Source organism: Lichenostomus cassidix, chromosome 3 (genome assembly GCF_008360975.1).
Source record: "Lichenostomus cassidix isolate B80296 chromosome 3, HeHo_3.0, whole genome shotgun sequence".
Classification (NCBI taxonomy): Eukaryota; Metazoa; Chordata; class Aves; order Passeriformes; family Meliphagidae; genus Lichenostomus; species Lichenostomus cassidix.
Window position 1 is genome coordinate 110,284,378 of NC_139483.1, and position 16,379 is coordinate 110,300,756.

The window sequence follows — 16,379 nt, forward strand, 5'->3', positions numbered from 1 at the left end:
CAAGAAACGGATTAGGATTAGTTTTGAGAGATTTGCCCGCTGCAAGGTGCCTGAAGTTTCTCAGAGTGCCAAAGAAGTCAAATTTCCTGCAGTTACAGCGAGATGAAAGGAGTTCACAACTGCTCACACAAAACCTCCTCATCGGCAGCCAAATGCAGTTTTCTCCAAGGGATGAACACACAAAGGGTAACTCTGCAGCACACAGAAGTGATTACAAACCAAAGAATGGCTCAGCTTATCAGATCAGCTTTGCTTGTCTCCACAAGAGCCACCACCATCAATCAGGAATCAAGTTGTTGCCATTCACGGCAGAGTGAAGCAGAGATAATTTGACACATAAAGCTCTGAATTAGACGTAATTTGAAGAGGAGTAAGCAGGTGTTATTTTTTTATTGACTATTGTATTGCTTTAATAAAAACAATCTCATTTTAAAAGAGCTATTTAACTTCTCCCAGCCAAAAATCACATGAAAAACCATCTCCCAGGCAAAGCCTGTTCTGAATTCACACAGCACATCAGATAAAAACACAGATGAAGGTTGTAAATTCCCGCTGCCAGGCATTCCTTCATGGAATTAACCACTCAGAACTGCAGATCCCAGAGGTCTGTAAACAGCCCTTCCTCCAGCTTTGACAAACACAATCCTGACCACTTCATCTCCTTGCAGGTTGCTGCTACAGAGCTCATTGCACCAGCCAGGGAACTCCAGCTTTTCAGTCTCTTTTCCCTAACACCAAATATAAAACTCTTATTTTTGTGCCTGAGGGTTTTGCTGGTTTGCTCCCACATCATCTCACTGAAAGCTGATGGAAGCTTCTCAGTATCTGTTCAAGTGCTGAACTGCAGGGATTGTTGCATCTTCTGCCCATTGCTAACTCGTTGCCTCCCTTATTCCATGGAATTAATCCATTCATCATCTCTGCTCTGGAGTCAGGCTGGGAGAGCTGGGGGTGTTCACCTGGAGAAGAGAAGGATCCAGGGAGACCTCAGAGCTCCTGCCAGTGCCTAAAGGGGCTCCAGGAGAGATGGAGAGGGACTTGGGACAAGGGATGGAGGGACAGGACACAGGGAATGGCTTCCCACTGTGAGAGGACAGGGATAGATGGGATATTGGGAAGGAATTCTTCCCTGTGAGGGTGGTGAGGCCCTGGAATAGAATTCCCAGAGAAGCTGTGGCTGCCCCTGGATCCTTGGAAGTGTCCAAGGCCAGGCTGGACAGGGCTTGGAGCAACCTGGGATAGTGGAAAATGTCCCTGCCCATGGCAGGGGGTGGAACTGGGTGATCTTTAAGGTCCCTTCCAACCCAAACAATTCCACAATTCCATGAAGGTGAGGCACTCAGTGCATTCTTGCAGCCTTAAAACCCAGTGTTAGTGCTTGACAAAACAACTGCGAGGTCTGATTCTGAAAATAAATAAATACAAACTTCTTCCCCCCCCCACGAATTCACTCTCTGGATTACAATTGCCTTGATAATTCATTTGAAAACCAAACCCAGCCTAGCAAATGTCTTGAAAATCGAGTAACCTCAGGTTCACCTGTATTAAAAAACCACAGCTTCAGGCAAAACTGCTGGTACAGCTCATTCACAGTGATTTCACCAAGGCCTGGCCTTCATTTGATGTTTTTCTGATTACTCTTCCATTGTGTCACCATTTAGCAGCAGCTCTATTGTATTACAGTCTCTGTCACCAGTAGCTGACTCTGACTCCACACTCAGCTCTCTCAGCATCTCCAGCCTCACAGCTCAATGTGAATTCAGTGCTTTTTGCCATTTCTCAGCTCTCAAAGCAGCTGCAGGAATCAGCAGCAAGTTCCACAGCTTAAAACAAATGTGACTTTGCACAATGCCTGGGCTTGGGACACATCGAGGTTGTCACTCCCAGCCTGGTAATAAATCTGATTATTGTCACTTAAAATTGAATCCCAGGATCACTCAGGTTGGAAAAGCACTCTGAGATCATTAAATGCAACCACCCTCCAGCACTGCCAAGGCCACCACTGACCCACATCCCCAAGAGCCACATCCACATGGATTTTAAATCCCTCCAGGGATGGGAACTCCATTGCTGCCCTGGGCAGCTGTTCCAATGCTTGATCTCTCTTTCCATGAAGAAATTTCCACAATATCCATCCTGAACCTCCCCTGGCACAGCTTGAGGCCATTTCCTCTCATCCTGTCCCTGTTCTCTGGGAGCAAAGCCTGATTCCCTGGCTGTCCCCTTCTGTCAGGAGTTGTGCAGAGCCAGAAGGTTCCCCCTGAGCCTCCTTTTCTCCAGGCTGAGCTCCTTTCTCAGCTCCCTCACCGCCTCCTGGTGCTCCAGCCCCTTCCCCAGCTCTGTTCCTTTCCCTGGACACTCTCCAGCCCCTCAGGGTCTCTGCTGTCATGAGAGACCCAAAACTATCCCCAGGATCAAGGTCCAGCCTCAGGAGTGTGAGTGCCAAGGTGTGACTCTCACCTACTGGTGGCACCTGCTTGAGGACCAAACTGCAGCTCCTGAGGAGCAAATCCCCCCAAAACTCCCATTCTTCTCTTAGGTACAAACTGGATTTTTCTGCTCCTTCCAACCCACTCTGTTTGTTGAATAAAGACAGAGCTGGACACACTCTCTGCCTTCCAGGGAGCAGCCAAGTGCCTCAGGCTGACCTTGGAGGCAGGAATTCAAGATATTAACCTTGGGCTTGGATGGTTTCTATCCTCAGCAAACAAAAATACTTCCTTTAAATTATCAGCCCTCCTTGTGCTTCTGAAAAAAACCCACAAAACTCATCTAGCAAAGCCATCATTTTCTGGTTGAAAGCCATTCTGAAGGCTCTTCCAGGCCCTGAGCTCAAAACATATCTCAGGCCACATGCACAATTATTCAGTGAACAAAAAAATAAATGACATTTTGTTTTTTCTTCTTTTGCAGTGCCAAGAAACTCTGGAGTCACCGATGCACACTGCAGTTATTGTAGGAATTGTTAGTCCTTCCTCCCTGGGTGCAGGCAGCAGGCACCACTGCTTATCATGGAAAAATTATCCCATTCCCACATTTTTATCCACGATTATCTGGCATGTGTCACTGCCAGGAAAGCTTGATATTTATTTTAAATTGCTGCAGTAATAAGGAAAGTGGCTGCATTACATTTGCATTAAAATAATGGAATGCGCAGCATTTAATACGAGAAGGGATTCCTGAACAAATTGTTTGCTCAGTGTGTTTCCCATACAACCATTCCACTGCTCCTGCAATACCCCAGTAGATAATATTGGAGATATTGTTGTTAATAATACATGGGAAACACACATCCCTAAGGAATTTCAGTGCATATTTCCTTAGCTGGCAACACCGTCCTTTCCTTCCCCACTTCAGTGCAAAAACAAACTCTACATGTGCTCACTTACAGTTGTGCCTAATTATATAAATGTACTAATTACACACACTTTTCAAAGTAGGTAAATTTTAAATGGTGCCATTAAGGAAATCTATTTGATGATGGAAATTTCTGTAATATCATATTGCAATCTCACACATGGCAATTTTGCTTTCATGTCAGTATTTATTTAATGACAAATAGCAGCAGAGGATAATAGAGTTGGGAAAGCAAATTAAAGCTGTAAGATTTGCAGGGTGATGTTGGTCAGCAGATGCTAAAAGAAATGAATGAAAGGAATTTGGAAAAGCAGTGGATCTAAGGTAAATAATGAGTAAAAAGAAGTTTTGAATTATAAATATCTTCCAGAACCACCAGATAAACACCTGCAAGGCTGACTTATCCCCATCAGAAAATACGTAAGTCGCTGAGAACTTCATTTACATGAACAGTTATCAGATCTGGAAATACTTACCTGCAGTTCTGAGCATCTCTTTGCACCCAGAATAATTCCAACTGCAAGGAGGAACCAGCCCTAGGGGCTCAGCCAGTCATAGCCACACTGGTGAAAACCAAACTGATGCCTTTTGGGACATTCTGGCTGATGTAGGAACAGTTTTTTTACCTTTAACATCAAACATACACCTAAACTCCTGGTTCTTTACCTTAACACTACTAGGGTCATTGTATAATTAAATAATTAAACATGAACACAGATATGTTTTAGTGCCCTGATGTCCCCAGTGAGTGGGGTTTTTCATATAAATCATAATAATTTCTATTTTTTCTGCTGTAGAATCTGGATTTTGCATTGACAAGAGCACTGGGCAGCAACCACAGTGCAGCATCACTTCAGGACACTAATCCCTCTGCCCTTAGTTAAATTGTAATAAGGCAGGGAAAAGACAGAATCCATCTTCCCTGGAAAACAGGGAACAATTCTGTGTACAGAGAGGGAATTGGTTGATCTCCTCTCACACAAATCCTTGTGTCACAACAAATATTCCCAGTAAGTCACAGGCTGTCACATCTCATCCAAGACATTTATGGAATGGCTTGATAGAAGCATCTCATAAGCAGCAGGTGGGGAATCCTGGGTTATCAAGCTCAATTATTGATGAAGAATGTGCAGGAACTCTTGGATCTGGGATTTTGGGAAAACCCTTCAGGGTTTGGGGTCCAGAGAAGCTTGAATAGCTTTAAGGTCACAGATTTCTGCTCTGGTGAGCACACATTAAATAAATCTGTACACGAGGCTCAAAATATTTCTGCACAGAGAACTATTTTTCTTTCTGCATAGTTATATAACGACTCACACGAAAACAACAAAAAGTCCTAAAAGTTGAAATTCAAAGCAACTATGAGCAAGTTGGGCATTGGACTGAGGAGCTGCAAGAGCAGCACAGAGAGTGCACAACACAAGGAGTGATTCTGTGTCAATTGGTGACATCTTTGGCCTCCTGCTCATGTATGAAGCAATCCCAACCCCCTGCCCAGCAATACCTTTTGATATTCTTCCTTGGATCTCAGGGCAGCTTCCATCTGCTCCGGGGAGAAGGTGTAGATGGCCGAGCGATACTGAGTGCCAACATCATTCCCCTGCCGCATCCCTGGGGACACAGAGCACAGCAGGATCAGCCTCCCTCCCTCCCTGGCTGCTGGGAGAAGCTCAATATTCCCACGTTTCAAACAATTCCAGAAGGGGTTGGGCTGGGAGAGACCTCAGAGCTCATCTCATTGCAACCCCCTGCCATGGGACCCCTTCAGCTAAATTCAGAATTTTCACACAGCTGGATTAGCACAGTGTCTTCTGTGCACACTCAGAAGGTATTTTTAGGAAGTCCAAGTCTTTGGTTAAAGAGTTCTGAAGGGATTCAATGCTGGTATCTCCTTTTAAATGTCATGAAATTGAAATATGGGCATTTTACAGTTTTGTTCCATCACACAATAGTTAAATATAGATGTCAAACCTTCAGTAATTAAGCTGCAGTCACTGTGATCGAAGCAATCATAAAATACTGATTTTGAACCATGCAAATTGTTACCAAAAAATGTTGATTTTACTAAGTGCTTATGATTTTTCTTGTGCTGTGGGAACACAACTTAATGGGAGAAAGGTACAAAATCCCTTGGGAGAAAATTTTTGGGACAGGCTGCCCAGAGAAGTTGTGAACTCCCCACCCCTGGAGGTGCTCAAAGGCAGGCTGGATGGGCAATTTTGGCACCAGGATTTTGTGATATTTCTGCTGATATGTGTAACCCCTTCAAAGGACTTGTTGTATGAAGTTGCTCATGTAGAAATTTGCAAAATATGGGATGAATTCTCCCAACAAAACTACAAAATACTAGACCAAAGCAGAGAGATAACAACTATCCCCTCAGCTGACCAGCAATGCTGTGGTTTGGCATTGCAATCCTGGAAAGCCACTTCTGCTTCTTATTCCCATTCCTATTCCCACTCCCATTCCCATTCCCATTCCCATTCCCATTCCCATTCCCATTCCCATTCCCATTCTCTCCAGCCAGCTTTGCTGTGGATCATTCCATAAAGTCAAACAACAGCCTCAGAGCAACTTTAAGAATTATCTGGATATGCAGTTTTGCAACTGCAATGGCAGCTTTGTTATCCCTGCCTTTCCCACCTTGTTCCCAAGTTTCCGTTCAAGAACACAACTTTTTGCTTTGCTGGAATAAAATGTGTTAATTTTGGCTTTTGTGTTATGATTGCCACCAGGCTACAGAAGATTCCTCTCAGTTCTCAGGATTGTGGAGGTGAAATGGAAAAGGAAATTAGTGTCCTGATACCTTCGTAGCAAAGGGTGAGGGTAGAGGAAAAAAAGTGATCCTGGGTAAAAAAATCCATCAACTCACTACTCCTCATTAAATCATGGTTTTAAACCTCCTGGACTCCCCAAGGCAACAACAACAACAAAAAGAAATTAAAGGATAGTACAATAAACAAAAACTGGCTGAAATATTTATGAACAACAATACACAGAAATATTTTAAAATATGTATTAGGACAAGAACTCCATGCGATGACCAACAGCTACATGATAGAACCTGATACCAAAACATCTTATAGAGTTTTCTGATGATTTGGGTTATTTTTTAGCTGTTAAAATGTATTAGTATGATAAAAACAACAACAGTGTTCTTCATCAATACTTAATAATGTCAAGTGCCACCAGAGAATATTTTGCCCATTCCTTTGGAAGTTCTTCCAGGGCAGAAAGGAGCTCTAGTAAAACCAGTTTGGGATAAAATGAGGACAGGCCAGGAAAGCTTTGGTTTTGCCAGGATATTTTAATGCTGATTGATGTTTGAGCTTGAGTACTAACATTCTACAAATCTATTTACTGCTTAACAAACTATTTAACAACCAGCTAGGGAGAAGATTACAAAAATCTCTCTGAATGGAGGATCACTACAGAGGGTGCTGATTTCCTGCACAAATTCAGGAGTATAGGTTTGGTATGAGCTCACGTGCACCGTGCTCTGAGTGAGAAAATCAGATTATTCAACATCTGCATGTGCCACCATGACACAGTAACAGGGAGCCAGTCAGCTTAATTAATTTGTTGAAGAGAAGGTTAAGAGGAGAGCTGACACTAAATTAAAAATACGTTTCTAGAGAAAAAAAAAACCAGAGAAATGAGGCTCTTCAGTCTTGCCAAAGTTGTTTAATTTGGAAGGGCAACTGAAAGCCAAAGTCTACAAAATCCAGATGGGAAATAGCAGAACATTCAAGCAGCTGAGTGTTTCTCCTCTGAACGATGTACCTACAGCCACATTCCACTCCTGGGTGCTTCACATTGAGGATTTGCATTTTCATAAAGTCATAAAACAGTCATAAAAGGTTTGGGTTGGAAAGGACCTTAAAGATCATCCATTTCCACCCCATGCCATGGGCAGGGACACCTTCCACTATCCCAGGTTGCTCCAAGCCCTGTCCAGCCTGGCCTTGGACACTTCCAGGGATCCAGGGGCAGCCACAGCTTCTCTGGGCAACCTGTGCCAGAGCCTCACCATCCTCACAGGGAAGATTTCCTTCCCAATATCCCATCTATCCCTGCCCCCTGGCAGTTTGAAGCCATTCCCTGTGTCCTGTCCCTCCATCCCTTGTCCCAAGTCCCTCTCCAGCTCTCCTGGAGCCCCTTTAGGCACTGGCAGCAGCTCTGAGCTCTCCCTGGATCCTTCTCTTCTCCAGGTGAACACCCCCAGCTCTCCCAGCCTGGCTCCAGCCCTCAAAGCATCTCTGTGGCCTTCTCTGGACTCTCTCTAGCAGCTCCACATCCTTCCTGTGCTGTTCCCCAGATCTGGAGGCAGCTCTGCAGGTAGAGTCTCACCTGAGCAAGGCACAGGGACAGAATTCCCTCTCCCCTGCTGCCCATGCTAGGGGATCAGCCCAGGACAGCAGAATTCCAAGAGTTTTACCACATCAATGACTTCATGGTAAATTCAAGGAGGAGTCAGGTGTGTGATAACAGCAGCCCCACCTCAAACCCAGATGTTGGCTTGGGCTGTTAAACCACCCAGCAGCAACAAAAACGACTGAACAGATACCTTAAGTTTTTCCCACCAAAGTGTAGCTTTAATATGACCAGTGATTGAACCAAAATTTTCCTTTATTTTTATTCGTTGTTTAAATTATTTTGTATCTAAATCCCCTGAAATTCAGAGCTAATACATTACCTAATCCCCGAAGACTATGAGATAATAGAATAAATTCCATGTGTACAGAGATAACCCAGTGCCACTGTTGCTGTTGTTATTTGCAGTGAACCTCACATGGACAAACACCTCAAGGGTCCATCACTGATTTTTTAAACCCTCTGGCAAGTCTGACTTGCTGAGATTCGCAACTCAACAAGTAGCAAACAAGACAAGAAATTCAATTTACTAAACAACTGTGGGAGGATGATTGAGTTTAACCGTCTCGTCTTTAAAAAAAAACAAAAACATTTACTGAATAAAAAGCAACCTCTGCTTGGCTCTTTAAAAATTCCACAATGTGTCTGTGCTTAAACTCTTAACTGGAAGAAAGAATAATTCAGCTGAACATCTTCAGAGCAGCTGGATTTTTCAGAGCAGAGATGCTGGTTGTGTCTACAGCTGTTTTGTGGGATGTCTCAAAGTCAGTCTCTGTGCAAAACCTGCCGATTTAGGGACAGTTTTTAGGATAGCTTCAGGTGATCAATCTTTTCCTCAAGGATAATAGGGAAATCTGTCAGTAGGTCCTGAACCTCCTTTTCGTTCAAGACTGAGATGATCAACAGGTTCCTTCTTAAAGATTTTAAGAGAATTTATTAACCCTGAGGAATCATAGAATCACTGAGGTTGGAAAAGCTCTCTAAGATTATTGAGTCCAACCATTCCCAGCACTGCCAAGGCCACCACTGAGCCATGTCCCCAAGTGCCACATCTTTTAAATCCCTCCAGGGATGGGAACTCCACCACTGCCCTGGGCAGCTGTGCCAGGGCTGGACAGCCTTTTCCAAGAAGGAATTGTTCCCATCCACCTCTACTTTGGTAATATCAGTGGGGCAAGACAGTGACTGGAAAAGGCAAATCCTGTGGCCATGACCAAGTGATCAGGAACAGGAACAAACAGACCCAGGAGGTAACAGCCTGGCACTCAGTGGTGATGCCTGAGACAAAGAAAATCAACTGCTATGATGGGAACAGCTAGAAAATCTCTTGTCAAAGAGATGTTTCCATAGAGAGGCTGACTTAGAACTGATAAAAAAGCAGAGAATTTGCACCTCTCTGGCAAAAGACAAAATGATGTGGGTTTTGGATATGGTTGTGTGGTGCCAAAGCGTAAAAAAGTCCAAATTCCAACAGCCAAAAGCCTGTGTGAGCGCTGGGCTGTCATTGCAAGCTCTTGTGGCTGGAGAACCAGGGAAGATGAGGGTGTCTGGAACTCCAAATGTGTTCAGATGTTGGGCGTGGGTCATATTCAGGAATTTCCCTCTGGCTGACCAAAGCACCTCAGTGGAGCTCAGCCCTGACCACTCTGGAGATCATCAAATGTCCTGACTGAGCCAGCAAAGCCCAGAGCACCAAATAACCACACAAAGCCCTCAAGAGCTGAGCTCTGCTTTATATGAAACTCATGGCCAGAGGGTGGTGGCTGGAGAGAACAGGGAGCTGTGATGGGATACCAGATCCTGTCAAAGGAACAATTCCCAGGTTGAGATTGCCAGGGAATATAAACACACTGGGAAAGCTGTTGCTTGCCAAGGTGTAGGCAACAGGCAAAGAAATGGCTCTAAAAATCCCTTTCTTGCCAACACTTTGGAATCTTCTTTTGCACCTGGGTAGGAGTGACTTGGTTTTGGTCTTCCCCATATCCTTTGGCATCAAAAAATAAATCCTGGCTCTCTGTTGGTTGGAATAACTGGAATATGGACTGGAAGATGGACTCCTCACCCCTGGAAGTGTCCAAGGCCAGGCTAGACAAGACTTGGAGCAACCTGGGATAGTGGAAGTTGTCCCTGCCCATGGCCAGGGGTGGAATGAGATGATCTTTAAGTTCCCTTCCAACCCAAACCTCAAACCAACCCCAAATTCGTGATTCTCTGGTTAATAAAAAAAAACAGATTTCCCAGTACTATTTTTTTCTTCAGAAGCTGCAAACAAACAGATTTGTTTCCAAAAAGCCAATGTTTAATATATTGCCTACAGAAAGCTAAAGCAAAAGACACTTTATTTTATTGGCTAAATCAAGGAATTCTTTCAAAGACTCAACCCTCTAATGACTTGAAAGTAACACTTATACACCACTCCTTATCTTCCCTCCATTTAAAAATAATAAAAAAAATGTAATGGTATCATCCGTCAACTTTGCTATTCTCGGAGGATCCCAGGCATAATGGAGATAAATGGCTGAGGTCTCTTCGACTCTTCTCTGCCATATAGTGAAATTTTAAAGGGCAGTTCATAGCTCTTATTTTTATCATAATTTTTCCCGTGATTTATAGACTTTCCTGCAGCTGTCACTTATTTTCTTATACCTGCAGCAACCCGAGATACGGATTGGTCATTTTCTTCTCCCCAATCAATCCTTGCTGAGTTAAGACTAATAAAACTCCTTCTTCCAGCTCATCATATCATTATTTAGTAAAAATCAATTGCACCATGTCACCCTGGCTTGATGTCATCACTCACTCTAATGATTACATCCATACAGCTTAAAAGTTGCCAGGGGAAAGTAAAACTCTTTATGGCACATGATTAGAGGAGAAAAATGTTAATAGGAAAGAATTTCGTTACAGTGCTGTGCATTGAGAGTTCTGGACGATTTTCAAGGTGCTGTGGTGCAGGAAGGATAAATTAAATAGAAAAGTGTTTCTTCAGGAGGTTAATATGCATTAACGAGCTTGTACATAATGAAGAAAAGTTTTACACTGTCAACAGACTAAAAGATTTACAAAGTTTTCAATATACACAGCTTTTAGTGTCAAGGAGGAAACTCTGGTTTTGATCTTTTGGCACTGGATGATCTTCAAGGTCCTTTCCAGCCCCAACCATTCTGTGATTCACACACCAAATGCAATACTGCTCCTCTAACATTTCAAATATTTTATATATATTTTACAAAACTAGAAAGTCTCAAGGAAGACTTGGTTTGGAAGAAAAGTTCCCTGTATATTCATTGTTTATTAAATCCTTCCGATGTAACAATAAATTTTTCAGTGCTCTTTGACCTTTGAAGGAAGTGTATCATCAACCTGAGCCCACAAAAAACCCCTCAAGGGTTACTTTTGGATGAGCGTCCCAAAGCTCAATGGCAGAGATTTCAATCCATTTCTAATCATTACCTGAAAATTCATATTTACTAGCAGTGCACAGAACAGATGAATGTAACAGTGAATTGTACACATAAATCATCCTTACTGGCACTAAACTTATTGTAGGAGACTTTTACTTTAATCAAAATTGACTTCACTTTAATCAAAAGTTAAATGATTGGTTTTAGGCAGGTTTTTAGATATTTTCTGCCATAAACAGACATGAGGCTCTTCCAGAGGTGCCTTCTCTTGAAAAATCTGTCTCAGGGCTGGATGAACCTCAACCTGCTGGAGAGAGTCCAGAGGAGACCATGGAGATGCTCCAAGGATGGAGCTCCTCTGCTCTGGAGCCAGGCTGGGAGAGCTGGGGGTGTTCACCTGGAGAAGAGAAGGATCCAGGGAGACCTCAGAGCTCCTGCCAGTGCCTAAAGGGGCTCCAGGAGAGCTGGAGAGGGACTTGGGACAAGGGATGGAGAGACAGGACACAGGGAATGGCTTCCCACTGCCAGAGGGAAGGGATAGATGAGATATTGGGAAGGAATTCCTCCCTGTGAGGGTGGTGAGGCCCTGACACAGGTTGCCCAGAGAAGCTGTGGCTGCCCCTGGATCCTTGGAAGTGTCCAAGGCCAGGCTGGACAGGGCTTGGATCAACCTGGGATAGTGGAAGGTGTCCTTGCCCATGGCAGGGGGTGGGATGAGATGGTTTTTAAGGTCCTTTCCAACTCAGACCATTCCACAATTCTATTAATTCCCACAATTTCATTCAAGGGAAATGAAACTTTTATGAATATTTATTGGTGAAGCTGGAACTGAGATCCCAGTTCAGACAACCAAGCTGACCAAGCACAGATGCCTCATTCAGGGTGAGTCAAATTTGTTGACCAGATTTCTCCCAAATCCTGCAGGAGCTGAGACCCTCCGTGCCCATGAAATCATTGAAATGTAAGTGGATGTAGCTCAGCCTTTATCCCTCCTGCTGGTGAGATGAGCCTGTCTGGAGATCTCAGACTTCAATCCTAAGTAAAATGCATGGAGCAGGGATTTCTGAACGAGACTGCAGGACATGACAGAGGGCAGAAACAAGCTCCACATTTTCTAACTGCTGGAAAACAGAATAATGCCCAAAAACATCTCCCATGGCAAAGGCATTTCTGTTTGGGCATCAGAATTGGGCTCTCATTGCCGATTTTCCTCACGGATTGGCTTTACTCTGATGTTACCAAAAGCTGGACAACAGCTGATCATGGGAAAAAATGTAATTGAGAAATGCAGGGATTCAGATCAGTTTCTCCACAGGGCTTGTGGAATCACACAGATTTGCTGTTGTTTTCTTCATGTGCCTTCTCCTTTCTCTTCGTTTATCTGTTATTCATTAGTGCCTTGCCTCAATTTAGACATTTGCCAGCACTACGAATCCAAAACCACTCTGACCCACCAGGTGCTGTTGCAATAGTAATAAAAATAATTAGTGATAATAAAAATAATAGTGTTGTCATTTGCTTTTATCAGCAGATAAGCTCATGGGACACTGCTCTCTCAAAACACAGACAAGTGTGCTCTTATAAATATGCACAAGGAAATTGCAGGCAGAGAAAAACAGTCATTCACTGAAAATATTGTTGTTCAGAAGAGAGTCAGCTTTGACCTCTTGTACCTAATTATACACAAAAACAAAGATTAAAAGCCTACTAATAATCACCATAAACTATGATTAATGATGCCACGCTTCAGTGCCTCAGATTTCCAGACCCAAGTACAGTAAATTCACTATTATTTGAAGAAGAAAACAATGTTTGGTATCTCTTTGTTTTGACTTCATCTATTGTTTGCCTTGCCTAAGAATTAGAAACAATCCATCAAAAAATTCTGTAGAAAAAGACTTTCTAGGCTTGCCCTCTCCTAATTCTACAAACACATGAAAATGTAGATGTTGTTATTCCCACCACAATATCTGTCAGCTTCATGGATAGAACCACAGAATCATGGAATGGTTTGCATTGGAAAGATCATCTTGTTCTTATATCACAAAATCACAGAATATTCTGGGTTGCAAGGGAGCCACACAATATTATATATATCATATATATGTATATATTATATCATCTCATTCTTCCTTATATCCAATATAAACCTCACCTCCCTCAGGTGGATCCACGTCTCCCACAGTGTAAGACTTTTAATTTTCAGTAGTTCTGGGGAGCTGGTTCAGCTTTTCATCCTTGTCAGATGTAAAATAAAGAACCTGAAAGCAGCTGGAAGAGGAATTCAGAGCCTGGAAGGACTTTTGCCCTTGAGCCAGAATTGATTCAGCACCACTCAACTTCAAAATGCAAAGTGTTCAGCCCACCTCAGCAACCACTGCTCTGGTTAATAATCCCCTTCATTAAGAAAGATGCAGAGAAAACAACATCTCCTAACCTGGAAATATAGGTCAGGGAAAGTCTATTCTAATTTATATGGATAAGAAGAGTCTAACGTGCAAATTAGGGCATGGCAGCTGAAATTCCTGGGGATGGAAAGCAGCCTAATAACACCTATTTATTTTTAATGCCTGTTTAGTCCTGGAGAAACACAAAGAGTGGGAACAACAAAACTCAAGATTTCAGGTCAGGAAGGAGATGAAGCTGCATTCTCAAAGTGCAACTCTGGCAAAGACTTTAATACTTTAAAAAAAACCACAGACCACAGGTATTTTGGAGGTGATTTTGAACAAGTTGCTGGTGGGATGGGCAGACATCAATCAACTGTCCCACCACTGGAATTTCATTGGAAAGAGCAGGAATTGGAGGAAGGCAACAGAAAGGCTTCTATCAAACAACCCAGTTGTATTCTTGAGTGTCCAACCCTGCAGGAACCACCATGCATTTATCTTTATTGTGTCCTGGCACATCGATTTCCATGGCTTTTGTTCATTTATCAACACAGAGCTGTGCTTTATTCGCTTCCTTCAAGAGCCTCCCAGCAATGTCTTTACCACTGATTTAATTAGCATCCTCTCCACTGTATCCTCCGAGTCATTAATGAAAATATTGAGGGGTATTGGACCAAGAATGGCTCCCTGAGGGATTGGTAATTCTATTTTGAATATATTTCATAGGCCTGGTGACAATAGATTTTGCATTTCTACTGATTTTTGTTACACCTTGTACTAATGCTGAGACCATCAAGGCTCTTAATAACATTTTAAATTCACAACAAAGGTGTTTTCATCTGTGACTCAAAAATCTCACTCAAACTATAAAGGGAAGCGAGTTCTATAAATGTAAAGGAAAACAAAAAAAAAAAAAGGTTATATTTTACAGGGAGAGTATACATTTTTCCCCTTTAATCTCTAAATGAAGTTCCAGGCCTGTAGCAGAATACCAAATGCTGGTTTTAGGGTGGCTGCAGCGTTTTTTATGTGTACAGCTGTTCTTCCACTGGTATAAGTAGACACATCTGCTCATTAGCAACACAATGTCATTTCTAGTGTCTAATTTTAATTATTTGCAGATGATAGATTCCTTATGCAATGTCTAAAAAAAGTACAGCCCTCCAAAGCTGGGGAGAAATAAATATCCCCTCTGCAAGCAAACTGGGTCAGCACAACGAAAAGCAGATATTAATCTGGAGAATTCCTGTATCAGCACCAAGGCTAAATGCCAGCGTGTTTGGAAGGTCACAGGGAGGAGAAATGGCTCCTACATTTCTTCTTTATCATGCACACACAAGACATATGGACTGAGAGATGTTCTGAACGAGTCTGGCAGGCGATGAGTTTGTTGTAGGACAGATGGTCCTCAACTGCTGGAAAAATATCAGCCCTGCTTACATTTCCTGCACAAACACAGGCAAGATAAGGACTTGTCCCTGACAGGAAAGGGGGAATGAGATGCCTTACAATGACTTTGGGTTGATTCACAAAGAATCATCAGGGCTGGAAGGGAAAAGCCAGAAGCTCCTGGGCAGTGATGGCCATGGGAGGATTTGTCCTTCTCCCCATGGTCAGGGAGTGGCCAAAGCTATGGAGTCCTGGCTTCCTCTCAGCTCCTGCCACTAGTTCAAAAATCCAAACAGAAAGCCAGAAGGAATGAAAAATGATGGGATTTGTGGGCAACAGGGGCTCACCACAGGGAATTGTAGCTGTACCTGAGCTGTTTCCCGTGGGCTGGGAGGGATTGGGTATTTCTGAGGAATTTGGGGAGCAGAACTACCCAAACAAGCATCTGGTTGGGTTTGTGTTCAGGAAAGAAAAGAGATGAAGGAGATGAGTGGATTTTTCATTTCTCCCAAAAATGTTTTCAAAGAATCACAGAATGGTTTAGGTTCAAAGAGAAAGACCTTAAAGATCATCTAATTCCAGCCCCCTGCCATGGGCAGGGACACCTTGCACTAGACAAGATTGCTCTGAAAAGAAATTAATTTTGTTGTCTGCTTGACTTCTGTACAGCTCCTAAAGAAGCCTTTCTTTAAAGTCACCTTGGACTGGTTGAAATCTCTGACACATGAAGGATTTCAGCCCCACACAGGTCAGCAGAATTCCAAATGAATGCCCTTTACAGAAGTCCCATTTGCACCACACCAAGCACACTCCTCTGGTATCAGATTGAGTTTTCCAAAGGTTTGGAGAAATAGTTTCTGACACCCCACAAAGAGCAGCCAAACTTCCTGATCTGATCCAATGTGACACATTTCTCCCTGACCAGGAGCAGAGCAGGGTTTGGAATTGGCTCAGGCACTGCAGGTCGGTGCTGATGCCAGAGAGATGATCCCACCAGCATTCCCACTCCTGGAGATTTAAATCCTGGCTGGAAACCACATTTCACTTCCATTCAGGCAGGGTTAATTTTCAGCCTGAGCAGAGAACTATCTGATTGCCAGTGTCAACACAAAAAAAAGTTTGTATCAGGTTGGGAAAAGAGGAAAATCACCCTTTTCCCTAACAGGGAAGTCAAAGATAACTTTACAGAAATTATGATGATACAAAAGGGGCATAAAACAGCCAAACTGAGAGCTGAAAGTCCAAGTCCCTCTGGACAGGCAGCAAGGAGGTGCCAGCAGGACCATGGTCAGGGTGCAACTTTAAGGAGACAGCCAGACTTATATCCTAAAAAAATCTGGAAAGCTCTCAGGACAGCCCCATTAAAAAAACAGGCAATGCAGACTTTGCCATACACCTCTGAAAACTTTTAAAAAAATATTAAAAAAAAATTTCCAGAATTTTTGACATATCCCATTCATCCCTC

General features: G+C 43.0%; 1 protein-coding gene across 1 annotated transcript in view; it reads right to left on the reverse strand.

Moving 5' to 3' along the window:
* The window catches only part of MSRA (methionine sulfoxide reductase A), a 227,513-nt gene that overhangs the window by 77,048 nt on the left and 134,086 nt on the right, over nucleotides 1–16,379 (reverse strand). Inside the window, exon 5 of the mRNA XM_085057156.1 lies at nucleotides 4,862–4,968. Within this exon, the coding sequence (XP_084913282.1) occupies nucleotides 4,862–4,968 (107 nt within the window). The remainder of the gene's footprint in view (nucleotides 1–4,861; nucleotides 4,969–16,379) is intronic.